General features: G+C 34.2%; 1 protein-coding gene across 1 annotated transcript in view; it reads right to left on the bottom strand.

The window, feature by feature from the left end:
- The window catches only part of LOC115217824 (probable serine/threonine-protein kinase drkC), a 171,558-nt gene that overhangs the window by 67,930 nt on the left and 86,216 nt on the right, over nt 1–17,412 (bottom strand). Inside the window, exon 8 of the mRNA XM_029787505.2 lies at nt 3,536–3,682. Coding sequence (XP_029643365.1) covers nt 3,536–3,682 — 147 coding nt within the window. The remainder of the gene's footprint in view (nt 1–3,535; nt 3,683–17,412) is intronic.

The raw sequence follows: 17,412 nt of genomic DNA, 5'->3' as shown, positions 1-17,412 counted from the left end.
GTCATTTCGTCTTTTGTTTTTTGGTAATCTTATTTCAGTCAAGATGTAAAAAGCATAAGTCACCAATGAAACAATGTTGGCCTGTTCCAATACAGAGTTATACCCTTATATATCATTCTTAACCTATTAACTGCCAAATTTCTTAATTCGTATTTTTTTACGTTGTCAGGTGTGTTAGAAGTTAATATATAGTATTTAAATTTTCTTCATATGTAAATTATATTCGAAATTATGATAAATTTTCTCGGAAAGTCCCAAATGGAGGATGCTGAAAAAAAAGCACATTCATCCTTTTCTGTTCCATTACAATAATAAATATTTTAGTTTTTTTGCGAAGCTATAGTATGAAATACGAATGTGAATGAAATATCAATGACTAAATTTGATGGGAAATGCAAAAAACAAAAAGAGAGAAAAAAACATTTTCAAAACAGTCATATAATTCTGTAATTCAAAAATTGCGTTTTATGACATAAAATGTCCACTAGAATTAGCCAGAGCTAATAATGACTAACTTTAACTGCTAAATATTGTTAAACACACCTCTGAAAATGCAATTCGCATAAGCAATTCACTTTAAATACAACAAACAACCAGCAGGGAGACAGTTCTTAGCAGAAACCTAAATGGGGTTCATGAATAAATTTGTCAGGAAAAACAGAAGAGTTATATTATACAGAATATTTTTCTTACTTGATAGAAAAAAAAAAAAACTGGGATTTTTCCATAATATTCTATAAAAGCTTAATGCAATGCATATCAACACGACTTTTCTATTATTGATGAAAAAAGATAAAAATGTGTATATCATGTAAAGTTTTCTGAACGAATTGAATTTCCGAAATTAATATCTCAAGACATTGTTCAAATAATTTCGGGTTTTATTCAGCGGAAATTAAGTAAAAGAAAAAAAAATCCCTTACAAATGTAAAAATAAATTTACAGACTTGGGAATCAATATGAGTCGTTCACTAACACGCATGAACGTATTTTCTTGAATTTTTTGTTTCCTTTAATAATTCAAAATGATAAAATTCCCTAATAAACATATAAACCTCTGCGTGTGTGTGTGCGTGTGAGTTGTGTGTGTGTGTGTGTGGATACATATGCACACGTACATACATATGTACGTATGCGAAAGTATGTACGTGTGTATATCTATACATATATATAGGTAAACAGTAAAAATAATTACAGACATGGACAAGAACATGAAACACCACAGAGACGACACAAGAACCACAGGACGGGACATTCGAAGCCCTCAGTCATCAGTCAAGAACCAGATCATCTTAGCAATTTCGGCTGATTAATCTTGAGATATATATATATATATATATACATATATATATGCATGTATGTATAAAAGCACACGCACACATAAAGACGCAGACATAGACACCAACAGATATATACATATATACATATATATATATATATATATATATATATATATACATATATATATATATTCAGACACACACACACACACACACATATATATATATATATGTATAAATATATACACATGCATATAATATGTCTACACTTTAATATTGAATTTTCAAATATAAAAGAGCAATGCAATGTAAAAAGGGAATGCTACTGAAATATCTTAGTAGGGTAGCTGTCGTTTTTGCATAGGGTCAAAAGTTCACTGAGACGTAACTGTGAGGGAATAAAGGAGAATGACGAAAATGTCTACATTTCAATGTGACCCGCTAACATATAAGGAAGTGTTTAGGAAGGCTGTATTATCTATCAAAGAAATATATCACATACGTTTTACGCTTTCAAAACTGTAATGCTGCTAGCGATACAGTAAATCCAAGTGTGGATATTGTTTAACACTAAATTGATTGAAACGTTATCTCAGTTGTCAAACGAAGGTTATATGAACTGGATTGAAAAGATATAAGAATTTGGAAGACACGAAATTTTTCACCGGAAATGATGGAATATCGCAGCATGAAACCGATAGTGTGGTTCTTTATAAATGTAGATTATCATTTTTCTTTTTTTTTCAAAAATTGACACACTAAGGAATACATGGCTATGTAGCTTTGAACGAGAACGAAGTGGACTATATATTAAAAAAGTGGGTTTTGTAATCTGTCGATCATCTTGAATAAAGGTAAGCTCTAAAAGCTGTAACAAAAATTTCTTTTTCAACAATTTTAACACTTGCTTCAATGAAGTAGGCTCTGTGAAATACGGTATTTGACGACATAATCTGCGATTGATACAGATAGTGTTTAATTTAATCATTTATACGCTCGATGAAGAAAATAACCAGGCTAATATCATACTTGCGGGAGCCATGGATGTGGCAATGAATCTGATGAATAGAGAAAATGCGTTTGGGCTGCGTTCTTCTGTTAAGAAGCTATGATATAAGCTATATAACAAACGCACGTGTCGTTATTTTAGCGACAACGCGAGAGAACCAAACAATTTTGATTTGGAGATTACAACGTTTGATTCAGTTAAACGGGCGAACTATTATAAAAATGGCCAAGCAAGTCTGTGTCACTGGATTATGTTTGTGAGAAATATTCCAATATACGATTTACTTGAGCTTTTAGGAAGTTTATCATCTTATCAAAGTTATATTACTACAGGCATTTTATGTGTAATCCCGGATTTTGGGTACATATAGATGTGGCAAGCATAACACATTACCAGAGATTGTGGATGTCTAGCATTAGTAATTACCTACAATGTTTTCGTTGATGTCTGTTCATGATTACTGGTGGTGATATCGTATTTTTCACTTTTTGTCTGCTCCGAATGTGAAGTTGAAACAGCTCGGTGATTATATTGTCAGCGTATATGAAATATTGTGTGCTTCAAAATGATGCATTTAGTTTCCCAATGTGTAAGACTAGAGTGAGGACAGGATAATATATTTGAGTGAGTGAAACACATCTAAATAAGAATGTAATGAACAGAATGCGGAACATTGGTAGTGTACATTTGTTCGGATGTGTTACACATGGCCAAAATCTGGGATACATTAACGCAATTTGTTTCTGTGATAGATCTGTCCGTACACGTCGTATTTTTGCTCTTTAACAAACAACGTCGAATATCAGAAAATTTGAAGGCACATTACCCATTGACAAACAACTTAACAATCACGATCATATATTTTATTATTAACTATAACATCATTGGCCTCACCTAGATTCTCAGATTCGTGAAAATATTGATGACGCTATATGAGATGTTGCCAGAAGAACAGGTAGCATGAAAGATATGAATGTCTTCATTGAGGAGAGAAAAATTTTGAATGTAACAAACTATATATTTGCTTGTAACAGTTCAAAATTGTTTCTATTTTCTTTAACATGATGTACGCCAATAGATCGATGGTTGTAAACTCATAGCGATCACACATACTGTTTGTGGCAGAAGGTTACCATCTGCACTGAAGTCAGTCCATTGTTACAATCCAGTCAAGTCAGTTATGTTGTATAATTTTATGAAACCTTATATGGCTGCGTCTATCAAAAAATGAGATTCAAAAACATACCTGAAATAATTCACTTCTTTCTTCATCCATTCAATTAGGGATGATGATAACTGGTTTGGGTGAATCACTAGAGTTAACCGTTTCACAGCCACAGTCCACGAGTCCCATTTACCAACGAAAGTATCAGCAAAAATACCACCACCCAATCTGAAAAATATAACAATCGGAATGAAACAAATTAGCTGTGAATATGTTTTCTTATGGGACGATCGATCAGTCATTATTCATATTATAGACATAACTTATGAGTTTCTATTTCGTTTTTGGATTTGGTGTGCAAGATTCTTTGTATGAGTTTGTGTGTTGAAGCAAGACGCAACGAAATAAGTGGAAATTTTACCGGTGAGTGTATTAAATTATAAGGCACAAAAAGAAAATGACTCTCCCCAGACACAACAAATTATGAGTTTCTAGTTTACTTAAAACTTGGTTTTTATATTCCAAATGGAGTTCTTCTCTAAGAGACACTTCTTGAGTCAGTAGACTGGCAAATATCTAAAGAGACTGTTGGCAATTTGGATATTATTATACCCAACACAACGCTAAAAGCTAGAGGTGGGGAGAGAGAGAAAGAGTGAGAAGGACAGAGAAACATAGAAGACAGGAAAAAATCATGGTATTTGCGTAAACCTGAATTTCTATCATAGTCTTGACTGCAGGAAATAATCTGGTTTATAGATATTACTTATTGTCAATGATCGAGTATGAATGACCCATAATGTAGCTGTTTCACTGATACCATAACCGCACAACATACTTCAATGCAACAGCTGAAGTAAAGGTAGCTGACCGTTTAGCAGATGCTAGATTCCAATTCTGCGAGTTAGGAACCAATGTGGCAGTAAAGTTCTGGTCATTTCTGTACGTGAATTACATATAAACACTTCAGTTAAGTTTTAAATTATTACCTTGCTTAATTCGTAAACCAATTTCACATAAAGGTAGATGAACGTTTAGCAGTTCTTGGATTCCAATTCTGCGAGTTAGAAACCAATGTGGCAGTAAAATTCTGGCCATTTCTTTACGTGAATTACATATAAACACTTCATTTAAGTTTTAAATTATTACCTTGCTTAATTCGTAACCAATTTCACATAAAGGTAGATGAACGTTTAGTAGTTCTTGGATTCCGATTCTGCGAGTTAGAAACCAATGTGGTAGTAAGGTTCTGGCCATTTCTGTACGTGAATTACATATAAACACTTCATTTAATTTTTAAATTATTACCTTGCTTAATTCGTAACCAATTTCACATACATATGTTGATGATAGTGTATGGTTTCTGAAGGAAATAATGAGTAACGCCTTTGCTATAGAATACAATCTTCCTCACATGTCATCGCATTATCTTATTTGTGTGAAAAGCAATGAGGTAAATTTCTAAAGAGCAAACACTTCACCTATAGCAACTCTGGAAATATACACTCACCGTTTTCTTCGGTTGAAGCAATATATATTTAATGTATTTATTGTAAGATTTATTTACTGAAAGATTTATAGACAGATACGGTCATTGTGTATTACAATTCAAATGATTTACAGTCAATAATGGAGACTTTGTGATTACGCAGAGTAACTTAAGATAACCGTCTTTGGTGAGTCTCTTTCCAAACTATAATGGTGATATCTGGTGAAGTGCTTATAGCAAGGAAAAGATGTCGTTCCACAATGCTTTCTATAGCTGACTGCGTTATCACTTCATATAACCACATAAATAAAATTACTTGGAGGTGAATAAACGATATTATGGATTTCGCTTGAACCAGAAACCAGACACCGCTGTTCTGTAAAACAGGATTTACAGGATATTTAAACATTTTGCCTTCCAGCAAACAAGGAAAGTAAATTGACACTAAAAGAAATTATATATTCTACATACTTTTACGACTTCCGTAACGAAGGACGTAATTATAAAGGTGATATTATATATGAAAGCAATATTAATACGATTACATAATATTAACACTACAATGAACTTCTCTTCTCTGTGTTGTATACCTGAGAGCTATTTACGTCATTTGAAAACGCAAGAATACGATTCAGAATTAGAGAGATGCATCTCATTCCTACCTATTAAAAGCTCAAAGTATTCAATAACGACAATTGAATGACGACAATACGGTTGAGATTATGCTGACGCATGCACAGTATAAATTCACATCATACTTCAGTTCAAGCCTAGTTTTCTACAAATATATATTTCAGATTAATTTTTTTTAAATATGTACATTATATTTCATATAACGGAAATGTATTGAAACGGGAGAGTATATTAAAGCATATTTCATTAGGTAATCAATTGATATATATATATATATCTAGCAAATACGGGTTCGGCTAAAACTTTTGATTGCTCACTTTACACTAGAGACAAGTTTTTCACTTTTAAAAGAACAGTGATGTCCAGCAAAAGCTATTTTCATTAGTTGTTACAGTATGTATAGCGTTATTACAAAAACTGAATTGTCTGTTTATCGATTCCCAGACCGGGCGTTGTGAGTGTTCATTGAGCGAAAACACCTAAAGCTCCACGAGGCTCCGGCAGGGATGGTGGTGATCCCTGCTGTACTCTTTCACCACAACTTTCACTCTTACTTCCTGTTTCTGTTGTACCTGTATTTCAAAGGGCCGGCCTTGTCACTCTCTGTGTCACGCTGAATATCCCCGAGAACTACATTAACGATGCACGTGTCTGTGGAGTGCTCAGCCACTTACACGTTAATTTCACGAGCAGGCTGTTCCGTTGATTCGGATCAACCGGAACCCTCGTCGTCGTAACCGACGGAGTGCTTCCACACCACATACATTCAGTTCGACACAGTGCATGGCAAAGCTCGGGCATTTAATTACAGATGCAACAACCACGACGATCTGCCACAACGTTTCAGCCTGGTCACAATGCCTCCATTTACTAAAATACTACAATAAGAGAACGATAGCAGGAAATCGTGATTGTAAAGCGAATATGTTAGTCATTCAGCCCAACTGCGCTTATTTCTATCAATATAAGACAGCAATATCCGACAGCCCTGGGCTGTGAAGCATATAGAATCGACTATCCATTAAAAAAAGACGAGTAAATATTTATGTTTTTATTCGAGTCTTAAGCCAGTGTCAAAATATTTAAATCATTTATCTTTTCCGTTGCAAATTAGATTGCAACCGATTCATACCTAGAGCCAGGGTAATTATTCGTAGTGGAGAGCTTTAATCCGTTACAACCGATTTTAACGACCAGAGATATGACTGAAACCCACACCCGTTGAATTTAAAACCATAAAAAGTCGAATGGTTACTGAACTCGAAAACACGTAATACATCAGCCTATATAAAATATGTTATATCATTCAAAATATTGTTTTTCCATTTATAGACTTACTTTATCTGAGCGAGAAAAAGCATCTTCTAACTATTATAGAATTAATCACTAGGCGGTCCTTCCGAGCCAACTTTCCGAGTCATATCTTCATACCAGATGGTTTCCCAGATTCAGTGATATATATATATATATATATATATATATATATATATAATATATATATATATATATATATGTATATATATATGTATATATATATATATATATATATAATATATTATATATATATGTATATATATATATATATATATATATATATATATATATATAATGTGTGTGTATATATATATATATATGTATATATATATATACATTATATATATATGTATATATATATATATATACATATATATAATATATATATATATATGTATAGATAGATAGATAGATAGATAGATAGATACAAAATTAAGAGGAATGACCACCAAACTGGACACGCTGCATGCTAAACATAGACGTCAAATTGCCATTACCACGAAGAATGTGTTCTCAAGAAAAAATCTCAGCAAAAACGCCAAAATGTAAAAATGATGAAGAAAAATGAAAATATATGAAACTAAAACGATTACCTACGAACCAATTGGTTTCACTTGTTAATATCTAAGTATATAAAACACGCACATATATTCAAGATCTTCAGCGTAGTCTGTCGCTTACAAAACACAATTTCCAGAACTAGATACAGAACTCTCAACCGAAATTGAGCATGTATAAAATTCTACAAATTATATTTTGGGTGCATTCTTTCAAATACCTTCAGTTTGGCGCGCTGAGGCCGGAAATTACTGTGTAGTTAATAAATTAGAGCAGCCAATTTACCGGTTACTCTTTAACTCTTTTACTTGTTTCAGTCATTTGACTGAGGCGATGCTGGAGCACCGCCTTTAATCGAGCAACTCGACCCCGGCACTTATTCTTTGTAAGGCCAGTACTTATTCTATCGGTCTGTTTTGCCGAACCCCTAATTGACAGGGACGTAAACACACCAGCATCGGTTGTCAAGCAATATTAGGGGGACAAACGCACACACATACATATATATATATATATACATATATACGACGGGCTTCTTTCAGTTTCCATCTACCAAATCCACTCACAAGGCTTTGGTCAGAAGACACTTGCCCAAGGTGCCACGCAGTGGGACTGAACCCGGAACCATGTGGTTCGTAAACAAGCTACTTACCACAGAGCCACTCCTGTTAGAGAACATTTTTTATTTAAAATTAAATAATAATGGTAGAAATTAATATTAATCAATTAAAACCAGTGGCTTAGCATATTTTAAAAAATCGAAGATTAAAAATTGTGTTACATACAAATTTAAGAGGACTGACCACCGAAGTGGACACCCTATATGCTAAACATAAGACATAAAACGGCGGTGCATCAGCATGGCCGCAGCTCTGAGCTGAAACATGCAAAGAAAAATCAAATCGCCAATACCACGAAGAGTGTGTTTTCAAGAAAAATCTGAGATAGATAGATAGATAGATAGATAGATAGATAGATAGATAGATAGATAAATAGATAGATAGAGAGATATACATACATACATACATACATACATACATACATACATACATACATACATCACCACCACCACATAAACTATTGGTCTGTTCTTCGCAGCTTTACACTTTGTTACGAGGTGACTTAACTGGAGTGACGTGACAGGAAGCCCTTCGCAAAAAAGCTACGCACTTCGCTTGCTCTAGCAATCGACACCACAATCTTATGATCATGGGTGCAATACACCAACCATTAAATCAGGCGCCTCCACATAGTATCTGGATACTTCTAGGATTGGGACTGGGAAATATAGACTGGCCAACAAAAACTGCAGAATAGTTTCAATTTATCTTTCAGAAAAGAATTATGCACGTCTCTAGAGAGAATGAGTTTCCTTATATTCATATTTGTCAAATAAAATTCATTGCATGCAGATTTTCTTCAAAATCTCAGTTCACCTAATCTTCACATCTTAACCTTCGGTGCATATTAGCCCATAGCATGTTAATCTATTAGCATTCTTATTTATTTGCTCGCTTGTTCAATGTATCGGATTCAGAGGAAACAATTGTTGTATTAGCTGTCATTACGCTCAAGTAGACATTCAGGTTCCACCTACCAAAAAGCTTATTGAAATGGTAATAGAAAATTCTACTAAAATATTTGAAGAGGGGCTCTGGAAGGACCTACAAAACTGCAATTTTATGAATCACGCAGGTAACGCAGTTTACATTACATCGATATATATCTATATATATATATCTATATCTATATCTAACTATCTATCTATCTATCTATCTATATATATATATAATATATATATATATATATATATATTATATATATATATATATATCTATATATAATATATATATATATATATATCTAACTATCTATTTATCTATCTATCTATCTCTATATCTATCTATCTATCTATCTATCTATCTATCTATCTATCTATCTATCTATCTATCTATCTATCTATCTATATATATATATAATATATATATATGTGTGTGTGTGTGTGTGTGTGTGTGTGTGTGTGTGTGTACTCTTTTACTTATTTCAGTCATTTGACTGTGGCCACGCTGGTGCTCTGCCTCTACTCGAGGAAATCGACTCCAGGACTTATTCTTTGTAAGCCCAGTACTTATTCTAACTGTTTCTTTTGCTGAACCGCTAAGTTTCGGGGACGTAAACACACTACCATCAGTTGTCAAGCGATGATGGGGCTGCGCAAACGGAGACAAACTCACACATATACATATATGCGACGGGCTTCTTTCAGTTTCCGTCTACCAAATCCACTCATGGTTTTGGTCGGTCCGAGGCTATAGCAGAAGACACTTGCCCAAGGTGCCACATAGTAGGAATGAACCCAGAACCATTTGCAAGCTACTTACCGCACAGCATCTGCTACGCCTATATATATATATATATATATATATATATATAATACATATTGTATTTCACATATATTTATTATGTATACTATACTCACACACACACGCACACACACACACACACACATACATATGAATACATAGAATGTGTATGGTATATAGTACCACTTGCTAAAATCAGACCCAATGCTCCCCAATATTTATATGAGTATGTATGTGCGCACATGTGTGTGTGTACAATTTATGTATATATTTGTGTGTTTTTTGTAGATATAAATATATATATATATGTATATACTCTTTTACTTGTTTCAGTCATTTGACTGCGGCCATGCTGGAGCACCGCCTTTAGTCGAGCAAATCGACCCCAGGACTTACTCTTTGTAAGCCTAGTACTTATTCTATCAGTCTCTTTTTGCCGAACCGCTAAGTGACGGGGACGTAAACACACCAGCATCGTTTGTCAAGCGATGTTGGGGGGACAAACACAGACACACAAACATATACACACACATACATATACATATATATACACATATACGACGGGCTTCTTTTGGTTTCCGTCTACCAAATCCACTCACAAGGCCGTGGTCGGCCCGGGGCTATAGTAGAAGACACTTGCCCAAGGTGCCACGCAGTGGGACTGAACCCGGAACACAGCCACACATATATATATATATATATATATATACACTCAAATTTATGCAACTGTATGTGATGTAATATACAATTAATAGCCGTTGTTGCTCAAATATATACCACTAACCACTCGGAGTTGTTTAACTTAACGCATTTTCGCATTGAGCAAACTGTCAATACCATAGTTGTTTTCATTTTTCGCACAAGTATTTACCTGTATTATTCTTTTGAAAGAAATGTAGGATAAACACTGTACTAATGATGCTTTTTTTTAAGCAGATCACGTGCCTAAAGTTTTCTCGTCGCATCCATAAAGAGTTAAACTGCGTTTTCCTTAATGGCATGTAAAATTTCAAGAATGTTTGATTCGAGATACTATTCCTCTTCTTACTTCGAACCGGTCCCAGTTGGTACCAAACGATCGTTTTACCTTCTATGCAAGGCAAAGTGGTGTCAATATAGCGAGAAATTATCTCATTTGGGAGATACTACGTCTTTTTTTCTGAAACGCAGGTCAATAACCCTACCAAGTCATTTCGCATAACTCATTCTCTTTATGTCTGTGAACGAACACACACACGCACACATATATATATTGAAAACACTAAAGGGAGGTTAAAGTATACGCAAGCTCTTTAGTTCCAAATCCTATTAAGTTAAATAGGGTCTCTAAATTATATTACGCACTTCACCAGTAAAATCAAATCATACTTCATTCATAGGTTCCGTAAGTCTTTTATATTCATCACCATAATTCGCAGCGGCCATCAATGTCACTTTACAGAAATTTCCAGATACTCTTTCAGATCTATTTTTTTTTTTTTGCTTCCACTGCACAATTTTTCTTCCTGATGTTTTCGTTTTACTCTTATTCTCTTCCATTTCTTCTTTCACATTCATTTTCTTTGAAATTTCTTCAGCTTTTTTTCTGTTCTCATTTTTTCTTTCCGTTTTCTTTTTCCTTTTTTTCATTAGAGAGAATATCCACTCCCGTGCCATAATATGCGTGTTGAAGAGAGACAAGGGATTCATCCGACAGCAATCGTAAATGTGAGAAATGCGTGTCGATGGTGAGCTGCCTAGCATTCCACCTCGTCAATAAAGTAATCTGTCATAAACACACACACCACACACACACACACACACACACACACACACATATATATATATATATATATACATGTATATATATATATATACATATATATATATATACACATATATATATCTATATCTTTTCTATTATATATATTATATATATATATATATATTATAATTATATATATACATATATATATATATACATACATATATATATATATACATATTTATCTATACTATATATATATATACATATACATATATATACATACATGCATATACATACATACATATATATATATATATATATATATATATATATATATATATATATATTTTATATATATATACATATATATATATTCACATACACACTTAAGCACACACTCCTACATATATACCTGCCCTGCTGCTGTTAAATAAATTCCTGGGACTTAATAGTGGAGTGGTTTCAATTTGGCTTCGCCAAGCAGGTAGGTTTTGAACTCAGAATACAGAGAATCGGAATATATTAGAGTAATGCATCTCTGCCGACGCGCCAACGATTCTGCCACTCTTGCAGAGCAACGCGAATGCTTTGCTCAAGGACACAAACTTGTGCTGCCCTGTCCGGGAATGAAATCCACATTCTAGAAATCGTGAATCCAAAGATCTAATCACAAAACTACAAATACATATACACACAAACACTGATGTCTGTGTGTGTGTGTGTGTGTGTGGTGTGTGTGGCGCGCGTGCATAAATGTAGGTATATATACATTCATATACGTACATTCCCTCCGCAGCACCCAAAAAAAAATACCATTCACGAACAGAATTTATATTACAATCAGACAAAAATGTAATACCTTTCAACATACGCTACAGAATTGATGTTGAGGCAATTAAAACTCCAGTTTTCATTCGTAAAGCAGATACAATCTCTCGTCTTAACTACAAATATAACTGTATTTTTATGAACATACGGTTAAACTCTCGGACTCTACAACACCTAATCTTTCTGGCGTTATATTATTCTCCAGTGTCTCTAAATTGAACCTGTGAGACAACGACAATGCACGAAACAAATAACTTAAAGTCGAAGATTTACCCTACAGATGAAATGGTTGATGCGCAGGGGCTTATAATATTGCTGTCAAACTTTTGCACTTGGCCGGCAATGTCGTAATACGGTTAAGTCGGTTTTGTAGACGTCAATGCTCAGAAGGTCCTTATTTGATCAACCTCGAAACTAAGAAAGGCAAATTTGAATACGGCAGAATCTGAACTCAGATCGTAAGATCACAAGAAATGTCGCTAAGCATTTTAGCTGGCGCTGTAGCGTCTTATAATATTTGTTTCAAGTCTTGGCACACGGCCACCAATTTCGAATAAAAGAATAAGACTACTCTAATCTCCCATCACCTGTGTACATCCTCCATTGACCCACCCCTTTAAATACCTTTTTCCTGGAAAGTTACTTGCTTAGCCCACCGGTGCTGCTGCCAAGTTAAATGCAGCCACTCCACACAAAGAACAGCCGGAAGACCTTGCCAAAACAGACAGACTTCCGGCTTGCCGAATCTTGAAAAAGCGTTGAATCCACGCCCGGGTGGATAACGGACGATAAATGATGATGATATATATATATTTATATATATATATATATATATATATATAATATATGTGTGTGTGTGTGTGTGTGTGGTTGTGTGTGTGTGTGTGTGTGTATCAATAATAGTTTAAAGAAAACAGAGAATATAGAAAACAGTTTTCTTAATCATAGTGCAGTCAAATTAAGACATTTCCGCCAATTGTTAGTGCACAATCTTGCACTTTAAAGTGCGTTATGATGTTATAAGCACGGATGGTATCCATCGATCGATAGTAACGCAAATCTGGAGCCCGCTGACCTGTATTACAGGCCTATATATATATATATATATATATATATTATATATACACACACAGAAAAATTATTAACCAGTGCTCAGAACTCCATGTTCGTCTCGGTTTTTATCTTTCACCTCACACCGCTTGATTTTTATCCCCCAATATAAACATTCACCGCCATATCTTCTCATTTGCACGTGCTGTTTTCTCACGAGGTGTTTATTCATTTAAACACGAACATTCTTTCGCGCATATCCATTCAAAATTAAGTTCACGAAATATAAATTACTCAACTAGTTGCAAAAGAAGTTATCATCAACCAACTTAGTCTCCTTTGCTTGTCTAAAGCAGAGGCAAGGAAAACTCCGCCGGCCTGCAGAGTTGCTCCTGCAGGCTGATAAAAACTCGTATGTACAAAATGTAGTAAATTTTTCAATTATAAAATTTACACAATATTTGTATGCCTATTTGCAATATAGGTCACGTTTTGACTACGACTTAAAAGGCTCACGTTGGAACAGGAATAGTTCGGTAATAGCCATTTGAATGGAAATTTTGCTGTTACTTTAAAACGCATTGCTTTGTTACTACCTCCCTCTTGAGACCCAACTACACTTACTGAAAACTATAAAATATAGTAATATAAAAATCCTAAATTCAGTGGTGGCGTTAATGAAGATGTTGCGCATTAATTTGATGTGTTAAAGTAATCTTTACTAATATATATCGAATTATACATAGATATATACAAGATTTACACAGATAGGCGCGGGAGTGGCTGTGTGGTAAGTCGCTTGCTTACCAACCACATGGTTCCGGGTTCAGACCCACTGCGTGGCACTTTGGGTGAGTGACTTCTACTATAGCCTCGGGTCGACCGAAACTTGTGAGTGGATTAGGTAGACTGAAACTGAAAGAAGACTGTCGTTAAATATGTATATGTGTATATATATAATATATATATATATAGGTGTGCGTGTGTGTGTGTGTTTGTGTGTGTGTTTGTGTGTGTGTGTGTTTGTGTATCTGTGTTTGCCCACCCCCCAGCATCACTTCACCACCGATGCTGGTGTGTTTAGGTCCCCGTAACTTAGCGGTTCTGCAAAAGAGATCGATAGAATAATTACTAGTCTTACAAAATAAGTCCTGGGGTCGATTTTCTCGAGTAAAGCTGGTGCTCCATCATGACCGCAGTCGAATGACAGAAACAAGTAAAAGAGTAAAAGAGATATAACAATTTGAACTTGTGACCGGCCCGCGCACATTTTGCATTGGAAATTTTTACCCGCCGCACTTAATATTTTCCCCAACCGTGGTCTAAAGTGACCTGTAAAGATTGAAACGGACCGATTTGAACTTTTTGCTGCCCTTTTGCATGCGTTGAAGACAAAACTGCTAGCAAGATCTTGATAATAGAAGCTTCAGAAACCAAACGGATATGTTTATCCGTCGCGTTGATGTGGAATATCTTTCCTTAATACAATTACATTTATCATAAAATTTGCTAACAAGTATATGTAGACATTACGTATCGAAAATTGCTGTAATTACGACTTATAATTGGCTATTCAAAATATACGATGAATATTATTCAGCCAAGTGGAATCAATAACATTGATATCTGCACCAGGAATCAAGTTCTACACATACAAAGCACATACACACAGGCGCACGAACACACACGCATAGACAGACATACCTGGTTATAAAAACGTACACACACATACATATTATATATATATTTATGTATATATATGCATAAATATATGTATATAAGATATATATATATAAACATACATACATCAGCGTTTATATATATACATATATATAAATATATATATACACACACACCCACTATATATATATATATATTATATGAATACACGCGCGTGCACACGTATATGTATGTATATATATATATATATTATATGTAGTGACATATATATATATTATATATACTATATATATATATATACTATATAATATACACGTATATAGGTATGTATATAAGCTTGGTTCTGAGGTAAGACACTTTTTCCCTAATCTCTTGGTTCCAGGATCAGTCCCAATACGCGGAAAGTTTGGCTAGTATCTTCAACTATGAACGCGGATTCACCAAAGTCATGCCAATGAATTTGGTTGACGAATACTGAAAGAAATTTATCGTGCGTGTGTGAGTGTGGATGTGTGTATGAGTCCGTTTGATATCACAGCTGTATGACAAACGATGATGAGTTTACGTCCAGTAATATGGCGGTTAGGCATAAGAATCGATAGAATACGTCCCAGTTTAAAAAGAGGAGTACTGGGGTCCATTAATATATGTATGTATATATGTATGTATATATGTATGTATGTATGTATGTAGTATGTAAGTATGTATGTATGTAAGTAGGTGTCTATCTATCTATCTATCTATATATCTGTTTGTCTGTCTGTCTGTCTATCTATGTTTGTATGTATATATGTATGTGAGCATAGAAGAGGATGGAGCTTGCATGTTTATATATATATATATATATGAATATCATGCATCCCTGCACGCACAAGCATACAAACACACACACACATATATATATATATTCACATATATATGTGCATGTATTTATATACATATATACATATATACCTATACATATATATATAAACACATATACATATATATATATATATATATATATGTATACTTACACATATATTTTATGCACATATTATATATATATATATATATAGATATATATACTATATATACCTATATTACAGACATATATATATATACACACACACACACAATATATATATAATATATATATCTATATATACATATATAGATATATATACATATATATATATATACCACACATATATATACATCCGTCCTAAGATTTATTTATCTCTTATTGGACTAGGGGCATGGTTGATGACTCAGCCGATCCTATCGACCCCACTATTTATTTTCTGCCAGTTATTTATTTTAATGTTCTGTGTCTATAGAATAAGTCAATTTCGAGACAAAATCTGATAAGATATCCACAAACACAAATACACCCCTTTTCTCTCTCTCTGTCTCTCTCTCTCTCTCTCTCTCTGTCTCTCTCTTTCTGTCTTGTTCCCTCCCTCTCTCCTGCTCCCCCTGTATCCTGCTCTCTCTCTCTCTATCCCGCCCATCTTCTTTGGCTAACTCTGTCGATATATTTAGACGCGTGTGTTTGTGTATGTCTGGTTGTGTGTGGGTGTATGTATGAGCGTATAAATATAAATAAGCGTATGTGTGTGTGTGTGTGTGCATGCATCTGAACCTCAGTGCATACATATATATGCATATATGTTCGGTGTATGCGAGAGAGTAAGAGAGAGAGAGAGAGAGAGAGAAAGGAGGGAAGGAGTGAGTAGATGAGCGTGTGAGTGAGTGATTTCGAAGCGAATGATAGATTCACTTATCGATCACACTGCAATACGTTATTCCGGTAGTTTCTACTTTATTCTCCATTTGCCCAACACATTTCCGACAGAGTATTTCAAACCCATCAACGATAACAATAATAATAGCTAGGAGAAGAAGAAGAGAAGAAGAAGAAGAAAAGAAGAAGAAGAAGAAGAAGAAAGAAGGAGAAGAAAGAAGGAGGAGGAGTAAGAAGAAAAGGAAGAAGAAGAAGAAGAAGAAGAAGAAGAAGAAGAAGAGGAAAAAGAAGAAAAGGAGGAAAAGAAGAAGAAGAAAAAAGAAGAAGAAAAAAGAAGAAAGAAGATGGAGAAAGATGGAGAAGGAGGAGAAGAAGAAGAAGAAGAAGAAGAAGAAGAAGAAGAAGAAGAAGAAGAAGAAGATCAACAACAACGACAAGAATAACCTGAAGCAGTACCAGATAGTGGCCGTCTTGCCTTTGGATCTTAACTGATGGAAGTTTTTTGCATATACATGGTTTATCTTGGTATAAAATATGGGTAACTGTAAATATTTTGCACAATGCAACAGA

Source organism: Octopus sinensis, linkage group LG12, assembly GCF_006345805.1.
Source record: "Octopus sinensis linkage group LG12, ASM634580v1, whole genome shotgun sequence".
NCBI classification, from domain to species: Eukaryota; Metazoa; Mollusca; class Cephalopoda; order Octopoda; family Octopodidae; genus Octopus; species Octopus sinensis.
Note: the sequence above shows the minus strand (reverse complement) of the source record. Positions and strands in the feature narration are given on the sequence as shown.